We start from the raw sequence: 19,976 nt of genomic DNA, 5'->3' as shown, positions 1-19,976 counted from the left end.
GCAGCATTTTACATTGTAGTTCTTATTTGGCTTTTAGACGGCAGGTGAATACCTACTTGATTGAAAAATTTATTGTATATGTGGCACATTGAGTATTGTGATGATTTTATGTGTATATTCCCGGTGTTGACCGGTTTACCTTATTGTAAAGTGCTCTGAATTATATGGTTGTTGCGGTATATAAATATTATCATTATTATTTTGCTTCCTGTCCAGTGCATGTATCTAAAAGTAGGCATAGTTGGGGGAAGATCATGGGTGGTTTTTTTGTTCTGTGCATGTTTTGCCTTATGCACTTATGTGCACACAACTTAGGTATAGGCATTTAGGCCAAGAAAAACCTTGCATAAATGTGTGCATAAAAGTTAATACGCATAGCGGTGCTTAGATGGCACTAAGCATGATTCTATACAGTGCACATAACTTTTATAGAATCGGTGTCAATTTTTTAGGCACCATGTATAAAATTTGGGCCTATTTGTCTTTCTGCTTTGCAAGCAATGTAACATAGAATAAAAGAGTTATCAGCAAAGAAGCATTTTTTAGCTGCCCAGTCATCCCTACCTATAGTAACTCATAGTAGAACCTACTTGATCTCCCTATCATCTCTTCTCTCTCTCTCTCTCTCTAAAAGACAGAATGGAAAATATCACAGGACATGCAAGTGCACGCTAATACTGGCATTAAAATTAAATGCCATTCATAGAGTTGAAAAAAGTTCAGGAACATGTAGATCAGTTTTTGACCACTGGAAGAAGAGATTGGAATGCAAAGTTGATAAATTGAACATGTCACAAAAAATAGTGATAGATAATATCACAGAACAAAGAACAAAATCTTCAGGAATAGAAACATAGAAATAGACGGCAGATAAGGGCCACGGACCATCAAGTCTGCCCACCCTACTGTCCCTCCCCTACCTTTGCCCTGGAATAGATCCCATGTGTCGATCCCATTTGGCCTTAAAATCAAGCACGCTACTGGCCTCAATCACCTGCAGTGGAAAACTATTCCAGCGATCAACCACCTTTTCAGTGAAAAAGAATTTCCTGGTGTCACCTCGTAGTTTCCCGCCTCTGATTTTCCACGGATGCCCTCTTGTTGTCGCGTGACCCCTGAAAAAGAAGATATGTTCCTCAGCCTCGATGCGGCCCGTGAGATACTTGAAAGTCTCGATCATGTCCCCCCTCTCTCTGCGCTCCTCGAGCAAGTACAGCCGCAATTTGTCTAGCCATTCCTCGTACGGGAGATCCTTGAGTCCCGAGACCATCCGGGTGGCCATTCTCTGTACCGACTCCAGTCTCAGCACATCCTTGCGATAATGCGGCCTCCAGAATTGCGCACAGTATTCCAGGTGGGGGTCTCACCATGGATCTATACAATGGCATAATGACTTCCGGCTGACGAAACCCCTGCGTATGCAACCTATGATTTGTCTTGCCTTGGATGAAGCTTGCTCCACTTGATTGGCAGCCTTCATGTCCTCACCGACGATCACCCCCAAGTCTCGTTCTGCTACCGTTCTTGCTAGGATCTCGCCATTAAGGATATAGATCTTGCATGGATTTTGGCTGCCCAGGTGCATAACGTTGCATTTTTTGGCATTGAAGCTGAGTTGCCAGGTCCTAGACCAGCGCTCCAGTAGGAGTAGGTCATGTATCATGTTGTCGGGCATTGAATCTTCGTCTGTTGTGCATTTGCCCACTACATTATTTAGTTTGGCGTCATTGGCGAATAAAGCTATTTTCCCTCGAAGCCCTTCTGCCAAGTCCCTTATAAAGATGTTGAATAGGATCGGGCCCAAGACTGAGCCCTGTGGTACTCCTCTGATCACCTCCGTCATTTCGGAGGGGGTGCCGTTCACCACTACCCTTTGAAGCCTACCTCCAAGCCAATTCCCAACCCATTTCGTCAATGTGTCTCCTAATCCTATAGAACTCATCTTGCTCAGCAACCTGCGGTGTGGTACGCTATCGAATGCTTTGCTAAAGTCCAGGTACACTATGTCCAGGGACTCCCCAATATCCAGCTTCCCCTTCACCCAGTCAAAGAAGCTGATAAGGTTGGATTGGCATGATCTTCCTCTAGTAAATCCATGTTGACGGGGATCCGGTAGATTCTCCTCATCCAGGATCTTATCCAACTGGTGTTTGATTAGAGTTTCCATTAGTTTACTCACTATCGATGTTAGACTCACTGGTCTGTAGTTTGCTGTCTCCATCTTTGAGCCTTTTTTGTGGAGTGGAATGACGTTGGCCGTCCTCCAGTCCAACGGGACGCTGCCTGTACTAAGGGAGAGGTTGAAGAGCGCTGACAGTGGCTCTGCCAAGATATCACTCAACTCCCTAAGCACCCTGGGATGTAGGTTGTCAGGCCCCATTGCCTTGTTAACCTTGAGCTTTGACAGCTCACCATAGACACTGCTGGGCGTAAACTCGAAGTTACTAAACGGGTCACCTGAGTCAGCCCTTGTCTGTAGCTGAGGGCCAAGCCCCGGCGCTTCTCGGGTGAAGACTAGAGATCTGCACGGGAACGGGGATGACGGGAATCCCACGGGACCCGCGGGTATCCCGCGGGTTCCCCCTTTGAGTCACGGGGATCCCGTGGGGATGCCCCCTAGGGTCGCAGGGATCCCGTGGGGACGCCCCCTAGGGTCGCGGGGATCCCGTGAGGACGCCTCCGAGGGTCGCGGGGTTCCTGCGGGGTTGGATTGCAGTGCACTCGAGCCGCGAGGGTAGTCTCCTTCTCCTTACCTGCCCTGTCGCAGCACACAGCCGAACGGAAATCTTCCCGATGTCAGCGCTGACGTCGGAGGGAGGGCTTAAGCAAAGCCCTCCCTTCCTCCGACGTCAGCGCTGACATCAGGAAGACTTCCGGTCGGCTGTGTGCGGCAGGGCAGGTAGGGAGAAGGCAATGGCGTACGAAAGAGGGGGGAGGGGGCGGTCCGCCCCGGAGAATGTGCACAGCCGGTCAGGTCCCCCGATCGACCGACAACAGGCCCGGCCGACAAATCTCCCTGCCCTGTAGCCGCGAATCTAAATTACCTCTTACAGCAGCTTCACTACTCCAGCTGCTGTAAGAAGGTAATTTAGATTCGCGGCTACAGGATAGGGAGATTTGTCCGACCGGGCCTGTTCTGTTGTTGGTCGGGTGCAAAAGCGCCACAAAGGTGGAGGCAGGGAGGGAGGAAAGGTGGAGTGGAGAAGAAAAGACGCTTAAGGGGGGAGAAGGCCGCTGAAAGCACTGGGGAAGACAAAGGGGTGGAAAAGAACGTTGAAAGGACATGGGGTAAACGGGAGGAAGGGGGGGGAAGGACCCTGAAAGCACTGGGGAAGACAAAGGGGTGGAGAATGCCACTGAAAGGACATGGGGAAAACAGGGGTGGAGAAGGCCGCTGAAAGGACATGGGGAAGACAGAGGGGGGAGAAGGCCGCTGAAAGGACATGGGGAAGACAGAGGGGGGAGAAGGACGCTGAAAGGACATGGGGAAGGCAGAGGGGGGAGAAGGATGCTGCCTGACAGGACATGGGGAAGATGGTGGGGGAGAAGGACACTGAAAGGAAATGGGGAAGAGGGAATGGGAAGAAGACGCTGGCAGGGAAGAAGACAGAGGTGCCAGACTATGGGGGGAGCGGAGGGAAAAAGATGGGTGCCAGACCAATTTGGGAGGGGGGAGAAAGGGAGAGGCACAGTAACAGAGCAAATGGAAGACACAGAGAGAAGAGAGGCAGTGGATGGAAGGAATTGAATGAGAACATGAAGAAAGCAGAAACCAGGCAATAAAGGAAGGAAAAAAATTCTTTTTTTTTTTTTTTTTTTTTTTGCTTAAGGATAAAGTAGTATATTAGTTGTGTTGATAAAAATTTATAAACATTAGAGGCTCTGGTAGAAACCCGTTTACAAAGTATGTATTCTTCCCAATTAATATTTCCAAATTAATAAAGTCTTTTTGCTTATTTTTAAATGGGTTTCTACCAGAGCCTTTAATTCAGTAGCATAATTAAATGAAATAACTATTTCTGTAGTTTATAGGGACGGGCGGGGACGGAGGGGATTCCTCACGGGGACGGGTGGGGACGGAGGGATTCCTCGCGGGGACGGGTGTGGACGGGTGGGAGTCCTCACGGGGATGGGTGGGGACGGGTGGGACTTTGGCGGGGACGGGTAGAGACGGGTGGGATTTTTGTCCCCGCGCAACTCTCTAGTGAAGACTGAGCAGAAGTATTCATTTAATAGTTGGGCTTTTTCCGAATCCTTTTCTACATAGTCTCCTTCTGGTTTCCTAAGACGTACAATCCCGCCTGAGTTCCTACTTCTGTCACTGATATACCTGAAGAAGGATTTATCTCCCTTCCGGATGTTCTTTGCCAGAGACTCCTCCATGTGGAATTTAGCCTCCCTAACTGCTGTTTTGACGGCTTTTGATTTGGTCAAGTAGTTTGCTCTAGAGTCCTGTTTTCCCAATTGTTTGTAGGAGATGAATGCTTTTTTCTTCTCCTTGATGAGGTTTGAGATCTCCGCAGTAAACCACTGCGGCTTGTTGTTCCTTCGCCGTTTGCTTACTAATTTAACATAGCGGTTTGTCTCTTCCTGTATGGTGGCTTTCAAAGTCGACCACATTTCTTCCACGCTATCGGTTTCTGTTTGCCTTTGTAGCGCCTGGTGAACAAAGGAACCCATGTCTAGGAAGTTTGTGTCTTTGAATTTGAGGACCTTGGTTAGTGTGGTAGATTTAGTGAAACCTTTCCTAAGATCGAACCATACCATGTTGTGGTCACTGGAGGCCAATGTGTCCCCCACCGAGACCTCTGTTACACTTTCCCCATTGGTAAGTAATAGGTCCAGTATTGCCTGATCCCTCTTAGGGTCCAACACCAGTTGCTTGAGACCAGCTCCCTTCATAGAGTTTAATAGCCTCCTGCTGCTGCCGGAAGCAGAGGTAAGTGTATCCCAATCCACATCAGGCATGTTGAAGTCACCTAACAATACCGTGTCCCCACGCAAGGTGATATTTTCTATATCTCCGATTATTTCCATATCCAGGTCATCCTGTTGTCTTGGGGGTCTGTAAATCACGCCAAGATACAAGCATTTGTCCTTCCCTCTGGCCAAATTAACCCAAAGGGATTCCCCAGTGTACTGGATATCTGAGATTCTTGTGACCATAATGTCTTCTTTAGTATATAATGCTACACCTCCTCCCATTCTGCCCTCCCTGTCCCGACGAAGCAAGTTGTAACCTGGTATGGCCATGTCCCACCCATGGAAGTCTGTGAGCCAGGTCTCAGATATCGCCACCACATCCAGGTCGGCATTCCTTATTTCTGTTTCCAATTCCAGGATCTTCTTTCCCAAACTGTGTGCGTTGACGTACATAGCCCTCCATGTTGTATTTTTGTTACGTCTCAGTGGGGATATTCCTGTTTGAGCTACTTGAACATCTTTAGCGTTATTTGTGTTATTTATGCTCCCCCTAGACTCAGAACTACAGTGTGTACTCCCCATATACCCAGAATTACAATGTGTACTCCCCCTAGACCCGGAATTGCAATGTGACCCATAATTATGATGTGAACCTACCCCCGACTCAAAAGTGTGTGTACTCGCCCCTGACTCAGAATTTCGGTGACTACTTAACTCAGCCTCAAAAAAGTATCGGCAGTTTAGTTCGCCAGGTATGTTGTTTGTGCCTGTACCCTCCCCCGACTTACCTAGTTTAAAGCCCTGTGGAGTAGGCGGGCTAGACGGTGTCCAAGGACATTCTTCCCTCTTCTGGTTAGGTGTAGCCCATCGTGTCCCTGTAGTCCTTGCAAAGCTTCACCATGGTGCAGGAACCCGCAGTTCATCTCCTTGCACCATCCTCGCAGCCAGTCGTTCGCCCTCTGTATTTGATCCTCTCTGTACAAGACATCAAGGGCTCCTTTTACTAAGGTGCGCTAGCTTTTTTAGCGCATGCAGAAAATTACCGCGCACTACGCTTCTAGAACTAATGCCAGCTCAATGGTGGCGTTAAGGTCTAGCGTGTGCGGCAATGTAGCGTGTGCCATTCTGCGCGTTAAAGCCCTAGCGTACCTTAGTAAAAGGATCCGCAAGTCTTTAATAAACAAACATTAAAATAAACATGAAACAGTTTGTATCCAAAAAGGTTGGAGAACCTGGACCCAACACGGTCCATGTTTCAAAGAAACACTCAATCCTCAGGGGTCCAATAAAGTATCAAATACTGGGGAACCTTATGGATAACAACTGGAAACAGCAATGTCGTGAACAACTGAGTAACCTGAGTGGGCTCCTTCCTAGTGCGACTTTCATTTTCGCACCCGTACTTCGAAAGAGCTCACTCAGAGCAGGAGTTCACTACAGGCAGCGACAGATGGAAGCTAAGGGAGATACGGAGGGAAGCATACAACTTGCTTTGGGCCTTGCTCGCTGCCGGATCCGACTCCTGCCTACTTTCTTTTTCCACGAAGGCAGGACCAGCAACGAGGAAGGCCCGAAGCAAGGAAGGGCAGCAAGTTATAAGCTTCCCTCTGTTGCTGACCTATGGAAGATAGGTCAGTGATGGAGGGAAAGCTTGCGATGAGATGGGAAGAGAAATGCTGCTGCTGCACCCAAGGGGGGGGAGAAGAGAAAAACTGCTGCTGCTGCACCCAAGGGGGAGGGGGGAAGAGAAAAGCTGTTGCTGCTGCACCCAAGGGGGGGAAGAGGGGAAGAGAAAAGCTGCTACTGGACCCAATTGGGGAGGGGATAGGGGAAGAGAAGTGCTGCTGCTGCTGCACCCAATATTTTGCACTATATTTGTCTATTTTTCTATAGTTACTGAGGTAACATTGCATATTTTAAAGGCATCTGCCTTGACATCTTTGAAAACCCCCCAAATATAAATGATAATTAACATTTTCTCTGCATATAGTTTGCTTTGTGGTTTTTTAAAAATTTTATGGTTACCATTATGAATTAATAAGATATTATGTGTACATGAAAAATGAATGGAAGAAATTGGGGGCAGAGCTGGGGCAGGGCTAGGGCAGGATTGGGGGTGTGGCTAGGGTGGGGTTGGGGCGGGACTGACAATTAATAGATGTCCCTTTTTGATGAAAAAAATTAATGGTCACGTTAGGTATCCCCCTAATTGTTTTTAGGATATCCCAGTTATCTAAACCAGTGTTTTTCAACCTTTTTACACCCGTGGACCAGCAGAAATAAAAGAATTATTTTGTGGACCGGCAAACTACTAAGACCGAAATAAAAAAACACATTTCTGCCCCGTCTCCGCAAGCTCGGTCCCCACAAACCATCTGATCCCATCTGCACAAGCCTCAGTTATGATTTTATATTGAACGTATTTTATTAAAGTATAAAAAGAAACAATATTCTGTACAATTGTCATTTTATAAATATAAATATTCAGAGCAAGGACCAACAAAACCCTGTCTCCCCTCCCCTTCACATATATCCCCTCTACTATCAAGAAAACTGAACAAGCCAAATTATTACAGAATGCTACACAGAAATATCATGCTAACAGAATACTGCAGTCACACATGACAGGAATAGTGTTAGGCTTTGCAGTCCCCAGTTATGTCTCTAGCAGGATATATATTTCAAATCTGATATATTGTAATGACAAAATAGAAATAAAATGATTTTTTTCTACCTTTTGTGGTTTCTGCTTTCATCTTCTTTTCACTCTTTTCCTTCCAGCATCTGCCCGTTCCATCCACTGTCTGCCCTCTCCCCCTTCCATATGTATCTGACTTCTTTCTATGCCCCTCTCCCCTTTCCATCCAGCCTGTGCCTCCTCTCTCCTTTTTACATCATTCATTCCAGCTTCACTGCTTTCTTCATTTTTATCTCTCCTACACCAGATCTAACATCTTTATCTCTCTCATTTCTCTGTTTACCCCCTTTCCAGCATCAATCTCTCTCTACTTTATCATTCCTGTCTCTCCCCTTTCCCTCATCTGATCTCTCCATTCCACCCTGATCCCTTTCCCTCCTCTAATCTCCCTGCCGGCTGTTTCCTTCCTTTTTTCCTTCTCCCTTTCCTCTTCTCCTCCCAGCAGCATCTCTCTTTCTACCTCCCTCCAGGTGCAGTAGCAGCTCTCCCTTTATCCAGCAGCTTCTCAGCCTCCAACAGTGGCTTCCTCTCCTTCCAGCAGCTCTCAGTACTTGCCTGCAGCAGTGATTTCCTTAGGCAGCCTTGGGTCCGTTGCCGCCTCTGAGGAAAGGGGAAGTTGCCAAAGTGAATCACTGCCCTGGTAAGTACAGAGCTGCTAGGAGAGGAGACAGCCACTGTTGAAGGCTCCCCATGATCTTACTCCTGCTGTGCCCTGCACATTCGCAACCCCCCCTCAAGCCGGCAAAAACAGCTTTGCACCGCAGGCCATGCCGCCCAAGACGAGCCAGAGGCCCCTACCCGCCGCATCCTGCATGTGGGCAGACGCTCAGCACAGACGCTGCTGATGGCCCCAATCCACACACTGACCCCCCCCCCCGTGCATGCTGACCATCTCCTTTCTACTTGTAGCTTCCCCGCGGCCCTCTTCGGCGACTTGGCAGGGGCAGCGATCAAGACAGGCTGCCGATGTCGGGACCTTCCCTCTCTGAGTCCTGCCTATTTTGTTCCAACTTCCTGTTTCCGCATAGGCGAGACTCACAGAGGGAATGCCCGACGTTGGCAGCCTCTCTTGATCGCCCGAGGCTTGGAGGAACACAAGATTTCCGGGGCAGGAAATTTAACGGCATCGATCTCGCCGGCCCTGCGCGGACCGGCAGGAATTTTCTGCGGACCGGCACCGATCTGCGGACCGGCGGTTGAAGAACTATGATCTAAACAACTCCCCAAGTCAGCTTCCCATTGAATTTTAGTCTCTGCAAAGGTCCTATCCACCTCCATTCCTCTCAAAACTTTATGTAATTCAACGATAGAGACTGCCTGGTCAGATATAGTATCAAAAAAATTCCTCAATTTTTGACCCATCCCCGTACAAAGAGAAGCACTGTCTAAGGAAGGTAGTGTTGAATTTGACAGAAGGCAAAGCTGTGTCCTCCCACTTGCACCCACCCAATGCTGTAATTCCTAAAAGGGCACCAATTTTCATCCTCAGTTAAAAGATCTTCCAGCACAACCAATCCCGCTGACTCCCAATGTAGAAAAACTGGATTTTCCAACCCAAGTTGGAACATCACATTCCCTCTGACTGATAACTGAGCAGTAGTTAAAAGGACTGCCTCCACATATCTCTTAAAGGGTAAAAAAATTACACTACTACTCAACCCATAAGGAAGCAGCTTCTTAGGGAAGTGCAGTAAAGAAAGGAAGGAGTAGAGAAAGTGCTTTTTCCAGCTCAAGTTGGGTCAGCAAATTTGGGAGACCCATGCTCCCTACTTTCCAGCTTCTAAGTAACAGAGATAATTTTATTTTTGCTTTTCTGTTGGCCCTGCAAAACCTGGAGAACAAACGATGAAGTCGCCTTACATATAAGCAGTTAAAGAAGTAGGATCAAGTGTGGATTCAGGGATGCAAGAAATCAACTTAGCAGGATTGTAGCCAGACACTTTCACAATTGTGTCAGCAGTATGTCAGTGCAACTAGTAAGTGGTGGCACTTGCTGATACAGTAGTCTGTCTGTTAGCCAAAGTGAATCCTGATGAGCCTTCTGGAAGATGTTTTATCTCCACATCCTTACCATAAGTACCATCACCATCTTACCTGAAGTTGTGGCTGAGCAAGCAGATTATCCAACAACAGAAGTGACAGTCTCTGATTTAAGACAAGCCAAGCCTGATATAGGCTACATAATGAAAATATCTAATTAATGTCTTTATTATGTGGAATCCTATTAACCTTTAAATAAGCAATATTTTAAGTTACACTATTAATTCTCAGCTTCTGTATGCAGCTGTGTTATTCATAGTAGCTTTATGAATATCTCTGCTCAAAACAGTAATGTGAGATGTTTACAATTCACCAGTTTTTTTCTGTTTACATAGCTTATTTGCCCTTGTTTTCAGATTGCGTATATCATTTAAATGGATGGTGCGAGCTTTCTCAGGTTACCTAGCTACAGACCAGCTTCTGCTTTTGTGGGATAGAATCCTAGGATATAACTCATTGGAAATTCTTGCTGGTAATAAAAATTTTATATGCACAGTATACCATCTTGAAAATAGTGAATGCCAACTGAAATCAATAAGGTGCTAAGGAAACATACTAATATAAAAGTAGGCATACCGCAGAGTTCCAGAGGCATAGTTTGGGTAGCACTGAAGTAGAGCTGCAATGTACATGCATCTTTATAAAATATATCAAGTGAACACCAATAAAAAACCCCAAAAGCAAGGACACTTGTCATACAAATTGTTCGGTGATATGGGACCATCAGATACACAGGCTATCACAAGCTACATGTCATTAAAACTTTCAAGACCTTTATTACTATGACAATCATCTTTCTGTGAAAAGCAATCTACTGATTTGATTTTATGATTTCTCTAATATTACAAATAAATGCTTGTCCATTGAAAGAATGATTTATGCTGCAAAAGGCAATACATCTATATGGAAATCTTATTCTCGGAGGACAAATGGATATTATATTGACACTTATGGGTGATATCATTTGATAGAACTTGATGTGGGAACATCCCCGTTTCTTTTTCAGAAGCTTTTAGTTCTTCCATGCATGCATAGGAACCTTCCCATCGTTCATGACTACGCAGTACTAGCCAGTCTTGTTTTTACAACGGAGACTTGTTCAGCAGCTTCTCCTTGCACAGTTGTACCTTTGGCTAATTTCTTTGCTGTGGTGAATAGTTTTTTTTCCTGTGTAAGTGCTGCAAGGAATGAGTTTTTCCTTGCCTGTTTGTCTCTGAGCGCCGAGCAGGAACTCCAAAGCGCACTCCCGCTCAGTGGCAGAAGAAATCAGCTGTGAAGACCGGGATAGCAGCAGAGCAGGAGCGAGGACAACTCGCTCCTGCCCGCTGCACCACTGGACCACCAGGGATAAAAGTAAGTGTCATTTTGGGGGGAGGCCGCGGCCCCTGTGCGCCCTCCCCCGTTCCGGCACCTATGCTCACATCCCTCCCATCTTCACTGGCTTCTTAGCTCTTAGCTGGTTTACGTAACTGAGGAACCGCGAGCCAATGTTGGGCAGGAAGGCACTCGTGTAGGCACAGTGTGGGCATTCGTAAAGTTTCTCAAAAGCTTAAATTGACAGTACACTTTTTACTGTTCGTACCGGGCTCCATGGATGACATCACCTCACATATGAGAATATCTGCCTGCTATGCCCGGATAACACCTGTTACGGTAAGTAACTATGCTATTCCCATATGTGTCAAAGTAATGCCCTGCTTGTCCTTGGATAAAGCAAAATTACTCACTTGCAGCAGGTGTTCTCTGAGGACAGTAGGACATATATTCATTTGCCCCACCCTCCTTCCCTAGGAGTTGTATTCTATTAGCTTTCAAATATACTGACTGGGCCCGCTTGGTCATGGCAGGTGGGAAGGCATGTACATATGCACAATGGAACTCCCACAAGCTTCTGGAAAAGAAGCTGAGGGTATTCCTGCACTGGACTTCATCGGATGATGTCTCTCATGCATGTGAATATATATCCTGTTGGCCTCAAATAATATCTGCTGCGAATGAGTAACTGCTTTATTGCTTATTAGTACAGTTTCTTCAATATATGAGAGAAATGATGTGGTAGCCATGTTAGTCTACTCTTAAAGATATGTAGAAATAAAACAAAAATAAATCAGGTGATACCTTTTTTTTTATTGGACTAACTAGAGTATGATTAGATGAAAAGTGATCCTCCTTCAGATCAGAGATGCACATTTCTGATCTGAAGGATTACCTTCGAAAGCTAATCTAACCATACTCTAGTTAGGACCCCCCAAAAAGTATCACCTGATTTTTTTGTTGTTGTCTTATTTCCATATATGAGAAAAACAGATTCCAAAGCAAAAAAGTAGTACAGTACTTAACTCAGTGTTAACTCGTATATCAGTATGGATCTGCATACATGCCAATAAAGCCTTGTTTTACTAAACACTGCATCAAGGAACAGTAGTGGTATAAACTCTGCTGATGAAAAACTTTATAGAACAACACAATCAAAATATAAAGGAAGAAAGGACACATTGGCTTTTATACTGGGTTTTCTTCCCTTATTTATTGATCACCGTGTTCTGCCAGGGACAATAAAAGCTCCTGAAAGTTTTGAGAAGATATGGCTTCTGAGAACCTTTAACTGTGATGGTCCCATATCACCCAATATTTTCTGGGATGCAGGGTTTTACTTGTTGTGAAGTATTGTATAAAATGCATAAGAATGGAGTATATGCACACATTTATGCATGTCTTCAAACAGATGTAAATTTTGGTGAGAACATTTTTGCACTACCTGACGTTATTGTATAGGCCTATTTAAAAAAGGTACATGAACACTTCAATTGCCTTTATAAAATAGGCATGCTTTGGACTTTTTACGTTTGCATACTGTTAATAAAACTTTATCCCTAATGCAGTGGTTCTTAACCTGGGTTCAACCGAACCCCAGGGGTTCGGTGAGTCAGTCTCGCGGGTTCGGCGGAGGTCAAAACACACCTCTGACTCATATAGCGCTTCGGTCACGTTCAATCATCTATCAGTTATTCAGTGATTTTGATCAAGACTGATTGTGTACTCGGTTTCTTGATCTATCAATCTGTAACTAACGCCTTATATACATCAATCAATTCCTGATCAAAATTTGTGATTTAACTGATAGATGATTGAACGTGACCGAAGCGCTTATGATTCGTGATGATACACCCCGCTTGTCCATAATTGGCTGCAGGTGATCACGCAACATCGCTTGGCCTATCTGTGCTGCAGGGGATTTGATGCGCACAGTAGTCGAATTGTAACTGTTGTGATGGTACGTCGTGTGATACCTATCTTAATATTTTAATCCCTTACTAACTATGTCGAGCAAAATACGAAAGTGGTCCGACGAATATGTACAATATGGATTCACATGTATAACGGAACGTGATGGGAGTCAGCGTCCTAATTGCATGATTTGCAATGCCAAGTTGAGTAATTCTAGTCTAGCTCCGGCAAAACTAAGGGAATAAAGAAGGGTTCGGTGAACACACATATGAAACTGGTGGGGTTCAGTATCTCCAACAAGGTTAAGAACCACTGCCCTAATGGTATGTCATAGCTAAGTAACTTGACAGAAAACTGAGTCAGTCTTGGTTTTACCCTATTGCATGTATATATGTACTATAGATGACTCAGCTTATTACCTTGGATGTGAATTTATATGGCCACCTAAACTTTAGCTTCATAAAACCTGACTTTGGAAAATCTCATAGAAGACCTTAACTTTTAGTTTGGGGCTTGTAAAGTTTTCTTTTTAATTTAGCCATGACTGTTTATTATACTATTAGTGTATTTTTGTAGCTAATTCACAGCTAATTAGCAATGAGCAGTTTAACTCATTTGCATTATTTTTCAGTTCTTGCAACTGCTGTGTTTGCTTTCCGAGCAGTGAACCTCATGGAAGTGACATCACTAGCTGCAGCTGAAGTAAGATAAGTTATAGTTAGATGAGATTTGAAATAGTTTCTGATGTATTTTCAGGCAAGGAAACTTAAGCTTCAGATATTCTTCAAGTAATGCAGATTAGAGAATGACGGTGACTTGTTTCCTGCGGCTAGCCGCGGGTAACCCTCAGGAATGGGGAGAAAAATTGACTGGTTGCTGCGGGTATGGGGACAAGGCTTTTCACTGCCCCGTGGAGCAGTAAATGGCCTTGTCCCTGCAGTAAAGGATCTGCTGCCAGTTGCCTCCCTTCCCACCCCTCCTGGTCAGCAGCCCCCCTTCCTCTCATGGGCCCAACTTCTCCCTCCCTCCCTCCCTCTCACGGGTCCAACTTCCCCACTCCCTCGCATCCTCCCTTGCTCATGATTGTAGCTACTGGCAAACACCCCCCTCTCCCCCCCGTAAAAACCAAACCTGTGACTCTCCCGTCAGCCCCTTTGCACCTCCTGGGACAGGCTTACCATCTTCTTAGAAGCGTTCTTAGGACAAAGAGGTAACGTCATCGCACACAGTGCTAAAGTTCACTGAAATTTCTTCCCGCCGAGCCCCTCCTTCCAATGTAACTTCTGGTTTCGCTGGAAGTTACATCGGAAGGGGACTATGCAGGAAGAAGGTTCATTGAACTTCAGCACTGTGTACGATGACATTGCCTCTTCGTCCTTCAAACACTAAGGAGGGAGAGGGCTGATGCTGCACCCATGAAAGGGGGAGGGGGCTGCTTAGGCTGCTGGACTGGCTGGAGCTGAAGGGAAGGGAGACAGTTGCTGGATCTAGTCTGGGGAAGGGAAATAGGTACTGGGCCCATTTGGTGGATGGAGTGGAACTGGAGAGAAGGGAGAGGTGCTAGACCCACACCTGGACACTGAAGGGAGGGGATAGAGGTGTTGGACCCCTGAGAAGGGGGTTAGAGGGAAGGGAGAGAGGTACAGGACCTGCAGGGAGGAAGAGAAGGAAATGGAAAGAGAAAAGCTGAACCAAGGGAAAGAAAGAATAGTGAGTGAAATATTGAAAATAGCGGAGGGAGGGGGGAAAGAGTAAGAGAGGGGAGAAAAGAGAAGATATTGTGGGCATGGATGGGAGCATAGGAACAGGGACAAAAAGAAGAATGCTGCATGGGGGTAGTATATGGACACATAGGGGTAATGCTAGACTTGGGAGGTTATATGGACATGGAGAGAAGATGGCTAGACGTGGGAAAATAAGAATGCAGAAGGAAGATGCTAGACGGGGGGGCATAGGGATTTAGAAAAGTGATACTATACACAAGGGGAGGGAATCATAGAATGGTAAGATAATGAAGGCAGGGAGATGGGCACAGGGGAAATACTAGAAACGGATGTATAGGAGACATAGAGAAGGTAGATGCTGAACATGGGGAACAATGCATACACAGAGATAGAAGATGGATGGTGAGCATGGAGAAAGAAGAAATGTCAAATGGTCAGGAGACCCTGTCAAGTGAGTTAAGAGAAGACAAAAGAAAATAAAGACCACCGCCTGAGACCAACATGATTTGAATAATTTATTTATTTATTATTTATTTCTAAAAATTTCTTAACTGCCTATAACTAAGCGGTTTACAGCATAAAACATTCACAATGGTTCTGAAGGCAACATATAACAACACTTTCAGTACACACATTTAACCCACTAGAAAATAGCAGGGAACTACAGTAGGATTACATATCATCAATCGTTAATGAATCAAGAGCATAATTCATAGTTCAGATTCCTACTTAAACATCTCCCTTCCACATTGCATCAGAGGAAGGCATCTACGTACAATTGAGTTTTTAGCATTCGATTCGAACAAGTCCTTGAGATGCCAGGGAGGAGATTCCATTGTTTTACTCCTACTATGGACAAAAGGTATAAAAAATAATTTTTTCTACTTTGTGTTTAGAATATATCAGATTTGAAATATGTATCCTGCTAGGGGACCGCATAGCCCAGGCCATGCTTCTTTAACTTCCAGCTGGCTTAGGGCTCTCTCTGACCAGGGGGCAGTTGCCCTAGTTGCACACCCCTAACACTATTCCTGTCATGTGCAACTGCAGTATTCTGTTAGCGTGATTTTTCTGTGTAGCATTCTGTAATAATTTGGCTTATTCAGTTTTTTCGATAGTGGAGGGGATATTTGTGAAGGAGAGATAGGGGTTTTGTTGATCCTTGCTCTGTATTATTTGTGTTTATAAAATGACATTTGTACAGAATATTGTTTCTTTTTATACTTTTATAAAATAAGTTCATTATAAAATCATAACTATTTGAGGCTTGTGCGGATGGTTTCAGATGGGGCAGGGACGGGGACTGAGCTGGCAAGGCGAGGATGGGGCTGAGCTCATGGGGACATGGGTCAAATTTTTTCCCTGTGTCATTCTCTAATGCAGAGCTCTTTGCTTAAATTTTTACATTATGTGAAATTTGAGAGAAAATCAAATCCTGAGAGTTTAAGTAGTATGCTTTTAGTACTCTTCTGTCACATGCAGAATACTATTCATGTATAATTGTAAAATTTATAAAATATAAAAGCAGCAGGATTTTCATGGTTTCTAAGTTATTCATTATCAAAAAATGTCCACATTTTTGTACATACACTTCTCCCTCCATATTCACGGTTTTAGCACTCGCAATTTCGATTATTTGTGATTTTTAGCTTGGTGGCTCCTCCTCCCCAAATTACATCATCCGTGAGTGCCTGTTTCATTTTGAAATGGGCTGGTTCCTACAATATTACTGTATAAAAAAAGAAAAACATACCCAGACCCAAACAATGTAAAAAAACTCAGCCGGCCACGGCATAAATTGAATAAAATCATCCTCGGGGAGAAAAGGAAATCATGCTGCGGTGTTCCCTACAGCACCGCAGAACTATCGTGCATAAAAGAGTTCCGAAAAGAAATAAAAACACTACTGTTCAAAAAATATCTCCCATCAATATAAACCGCCATCTAATGAGTTCCCAACCAATTCCTTGTGAATAGAATCTCTTTATCCAACCCAAACTAAATACCCCCACTGTCCATATCATCAACATTAATTACCCAACATCATGCAATCATCAGAACAATAAATACACTTCCACTTATAGGCATATGATGCTACTCTCCATCCGAAGAAACTTGACTCATCTCATGTAACATCTTTTGTAATCTAGAATATATTGTAATTCTTATTCTCCACCAGTTATAAATTGACTCAGTTGCTATGTAACATCTCCTGTGATATTGAATGTACTGTAATTCTTCACTATTACCTGTAATTAACACTTCTCCTGTAATGTAATTCTACTGGAAATGCCCAGATATCTTCCTTATTGTAATCCGAGGCTATGTTATCTCTGCTGCGATGTTGAATGTATTATAACTCTTCACAGTTACTTGTAATCTACTCTTCTCCTGTAATGTAAATCTACTGGAAATGTCCAGATTCATCTTTATTGTAATCCGCCTAGAACCGCAAGGCACAGGCGGAATAGAAATCCCTAATGTAATGTAATGTAATGTTGCGCGCTGTAATGAACCGGCTCCTGAACAGTAAGTAAAGAACCCCCCTGGAGCCATCCTGTCAATTCCCTTAACATGGCCACAGAAAACGCCACCTAAAGTCAGCTTCACATTAACACTGGTGAGCTGCTGCCATGAAATGAGAGCAAGCGGGAATACACCGGCTCCCACAACTGAGCAGTAGCCATTCCCCTGAATCCCTTCACAAACTAACATCACACAAATAAAAAAATGTACTCCACCAAGCTTAGCCCGACGCCAAACTCGCAGTTATAACGACCACCAAACAAAACCCTGATGCAGGTAAGTGGCAGCAGATGCTAGAAAATGTTATTTGCGGTTTCTCCATATTTGCGGGTCTGTGCATCTCCCAGTCACTGCGAATACCGAGGGAGAAGTGTATACATTAATACTGTATAAAGATATGTACATATATATATATATTTCTAGTGCAATGTGTCTAATGGTCCTGAACTGTAGGATTTTGCATCTGAACCCACAAATTGCTTGCAGAAAACTGTCAATCATCTTTTCAACTCCACCTCCTTCCTAGGGATCTGTTCCCACCCACTCAGTTTGTATTCTGCAAGCAAGTTGTTCAGAGGTGTTCCTGCTTTGTTCTACAGTTTTATTATTTTGGGGTATTTTTCTAAGTGTTCGTTTGGAGGCTTAGTGCCCAAAGGTTCCCACTTGTTGAGACCTCTTCTTGGGAGAAGATGCAGAGTTTTTTGTACCTGAGGCAATGGAGGAGTTAAATGACTTGCCCAGGGTCACAAGGAGCTGCAATGGGAATTGAACTCAGTTCCCCAGGATCTCAGTCTGCTCCTCCACTCGCCTAAATGCATGTGCGTAAGTTAACTTCTAGGAATACCCATGATCTGCCCCTAGCCATGACCCATTTTAGATTCACGCACTGGACGTGGTAACACTTTGTAACATAGTAAATGACGGCAGATAAAGACCTAAACGGTCCATCCAGTCTGCCCATTAGTTATACCCATTAAAAATACATGTGAATAACTTCTAATTGATGCCAGTTAGCGCCAATTAACAGGTGTTAATTGCCAAGTTGTGCACGTACAACCTTATACAGAATTTTGGGGTAACTGTTTAATGCACATTTGTAAAAGAGCATCCATGTGTGTAGCATGTATTTGTGTACATTAATAAACATAAATGGGAGCCTAAGAATGGCAGAATATTTGTAGTCAACAGAAAGTAGATGAAGATCACTTGACATTTCCACTTAGTGTTACTGCTCTTGTAACTTCCACCAGTGTTGGAGTTCTTTGATTTAGTGGGGAAGGAGTTCATTGAGAGACATTATAATGCATTTTTTGTGTTCTTTATTCTAGGCAGTACTTGCTGATCTTTCAACTCTGAAGGTTATGCCTCTTCTTCAAATCTTTCTGTTTGCTGCTGTCATCAATTGATCTACTTCTAGGTCACTATATCTAGTCTGTCATAAGAAATTAATCATGAATTATGTAGCAACTGCATAAAATCAGAACTCAACTATATGTATTTAAGTCAGCAAAGATTATGTTCCCATTACAGTTTGAAGTATGATTTACAAACAACTGTAGGATTTTGCACCAAATTTTCCACTGCATCCTGCTTAATCACAGCATAAGGGTCACAACTATATCTGTGCTGCATAGTATTGCATACATTTTCCTTTAATTCTCATTATGTATTAATAGAATGATGCTTAAATGCAAATCATTGTGCAAAAAGCATATAACATACTATTAAAATGAATTAAAAATTGACTATTCTTCAATAAACCGCTACATGCTTTGAAATCCTAAAAGAATCTCAGTCTTGTCATTTAAACTTCACTTTCATTCCAGATCTTGGAAGTCTAGCTCAGTGTTTCTCAACACGTGGTACACGTACCCTTGGGGGTACAAGGGCCGCCTGTTGGGATGCGCAGTCTGGCCACTGCCAGGAATACTTCCCACTGGGGATCCCTGCCTGCCCTCTGCTGAAGCTGCCAGGAATCCTTCCCTACCTCCCTGTCTGCCCGCCACTTCACCACCCCCCACTCCTGAAGCCGACCCTACCACCAAGCCAGAGCCGACATGCTCCATCCCCCCCCAGCAGCAACTCCATGCAGGGATGGGCCACGTCGGCTCACAAGCCTTTCCCCCCCCCACACCAATCGCTGCCTGGCTGGACTGGAACTTTCTCTCCGACGTCAGGAGGAAGGCTTGTGGGCCGGCCGGCCACGCGCAGTGTGTGAGTCGCTGCATTTGCCATCGTGCCCTGTCCCTGTGTGGAGTTGCTGCTGGGGGGGGGTGAGAAATGGAGCGTATCTGCTCCGGCTTGGTGGTAGGGTAGGCTTTGGAGGTGGGGGTGGTGTGGGCAGACAGGGAGGCATCCTCGGCTGCTTCGGCTTAGGGATCCCTGGTAGCGCCTGCAGCTTCTTCGGGGGGAGGGGGGCACGAACTCAACACATGGGGGCACTAACTTGGGACATAGGAGGGAGGGAATAGAAAGGGAGAATTGATGGGCATGAGTGTGTGAATGAGAGATGGTGCACATGAGGAAAGGAAAATTGGGCATAGAGAGAAAGGAGTGAAGTAGAGATGCATGGGGAAAGGATGAGAGGGAGAAATGGATATGGTGCTGGAAAGGGTAGATTGAAGGGGATGCAAGGGGGAGGAATGTTGTACATAGTGATGGAAGGAGAAAAGTGGTATTGTGCTGGAGAGGGGTGAAAGAAGGAGAAATGGGCATGGGGCTGGTGGGCAGTGGTGAAAAATGCTGTACATGATCCAAGGGATGAGAGAGGGAGAAATGTTGCAAGTGGCGGAAGAGGGGGTGAGAGAGATGCCTGGATCTCTCAAGACAGATGGAAA

General features: G+C 44.8%; 1 protein-coding gene across 4 annotated transcripts in view; it reads left to right on the top strand.

Annotated features, from left to right (window-relative positions):
• TBC1D19 (TBC1 domain family member 19) overlaps positions 1-18,917 on the top strand; it is a 318,950-nt gene extending 300,033 nt beyond the window's left edge. For 3 of the 4 annotated variants that reach the window (XM_033948011.1, XM_033947985.1, XM_033948001.1), the window contains 3 exons: positions 10,018-10,133; positions 13,521-13,591; positions 18,468-18,917. In XM_033948011.1, the coding sequence (XP_033803902.1) occupies positions 10,018-10,133; positions 13,521-13,591; positions 18,468-18,545 (265 nt within the window). In that variant the 3' untranslated portion in view covers positions 18,546-18,917. The remainder of the gene's footprint in view (positions 1-10,017; positions 10,134-13,520; positions 13,592-18,467) is intronic. The other variant, XM_033947994.1, reaches the window with a different exon arrangement.
• The last annotated feature ends 1,059 nt before the right edge of the window (positions 18,918-19,976 follow it).

Source organism: Geotrypetes seraphini, chromosome 1 (genome assembly GCF_902459505.1).
Source record: "Geotrypetes seraphini chromosome 1, aGeoSer1.1, whole genome shotgun sequence".
In the NCBI taxonomy this organism is placed as follows: domain Eukaryota; kingdom Metazoa; phylum Chordata; class Amphibia; order Gymnophiona; family Dermophiidae; genus Geotrypetes; species Geotrypetes seraphini.
This window is presented reverse-complemented; position numbering and strand designations above follow the sequence as displayed.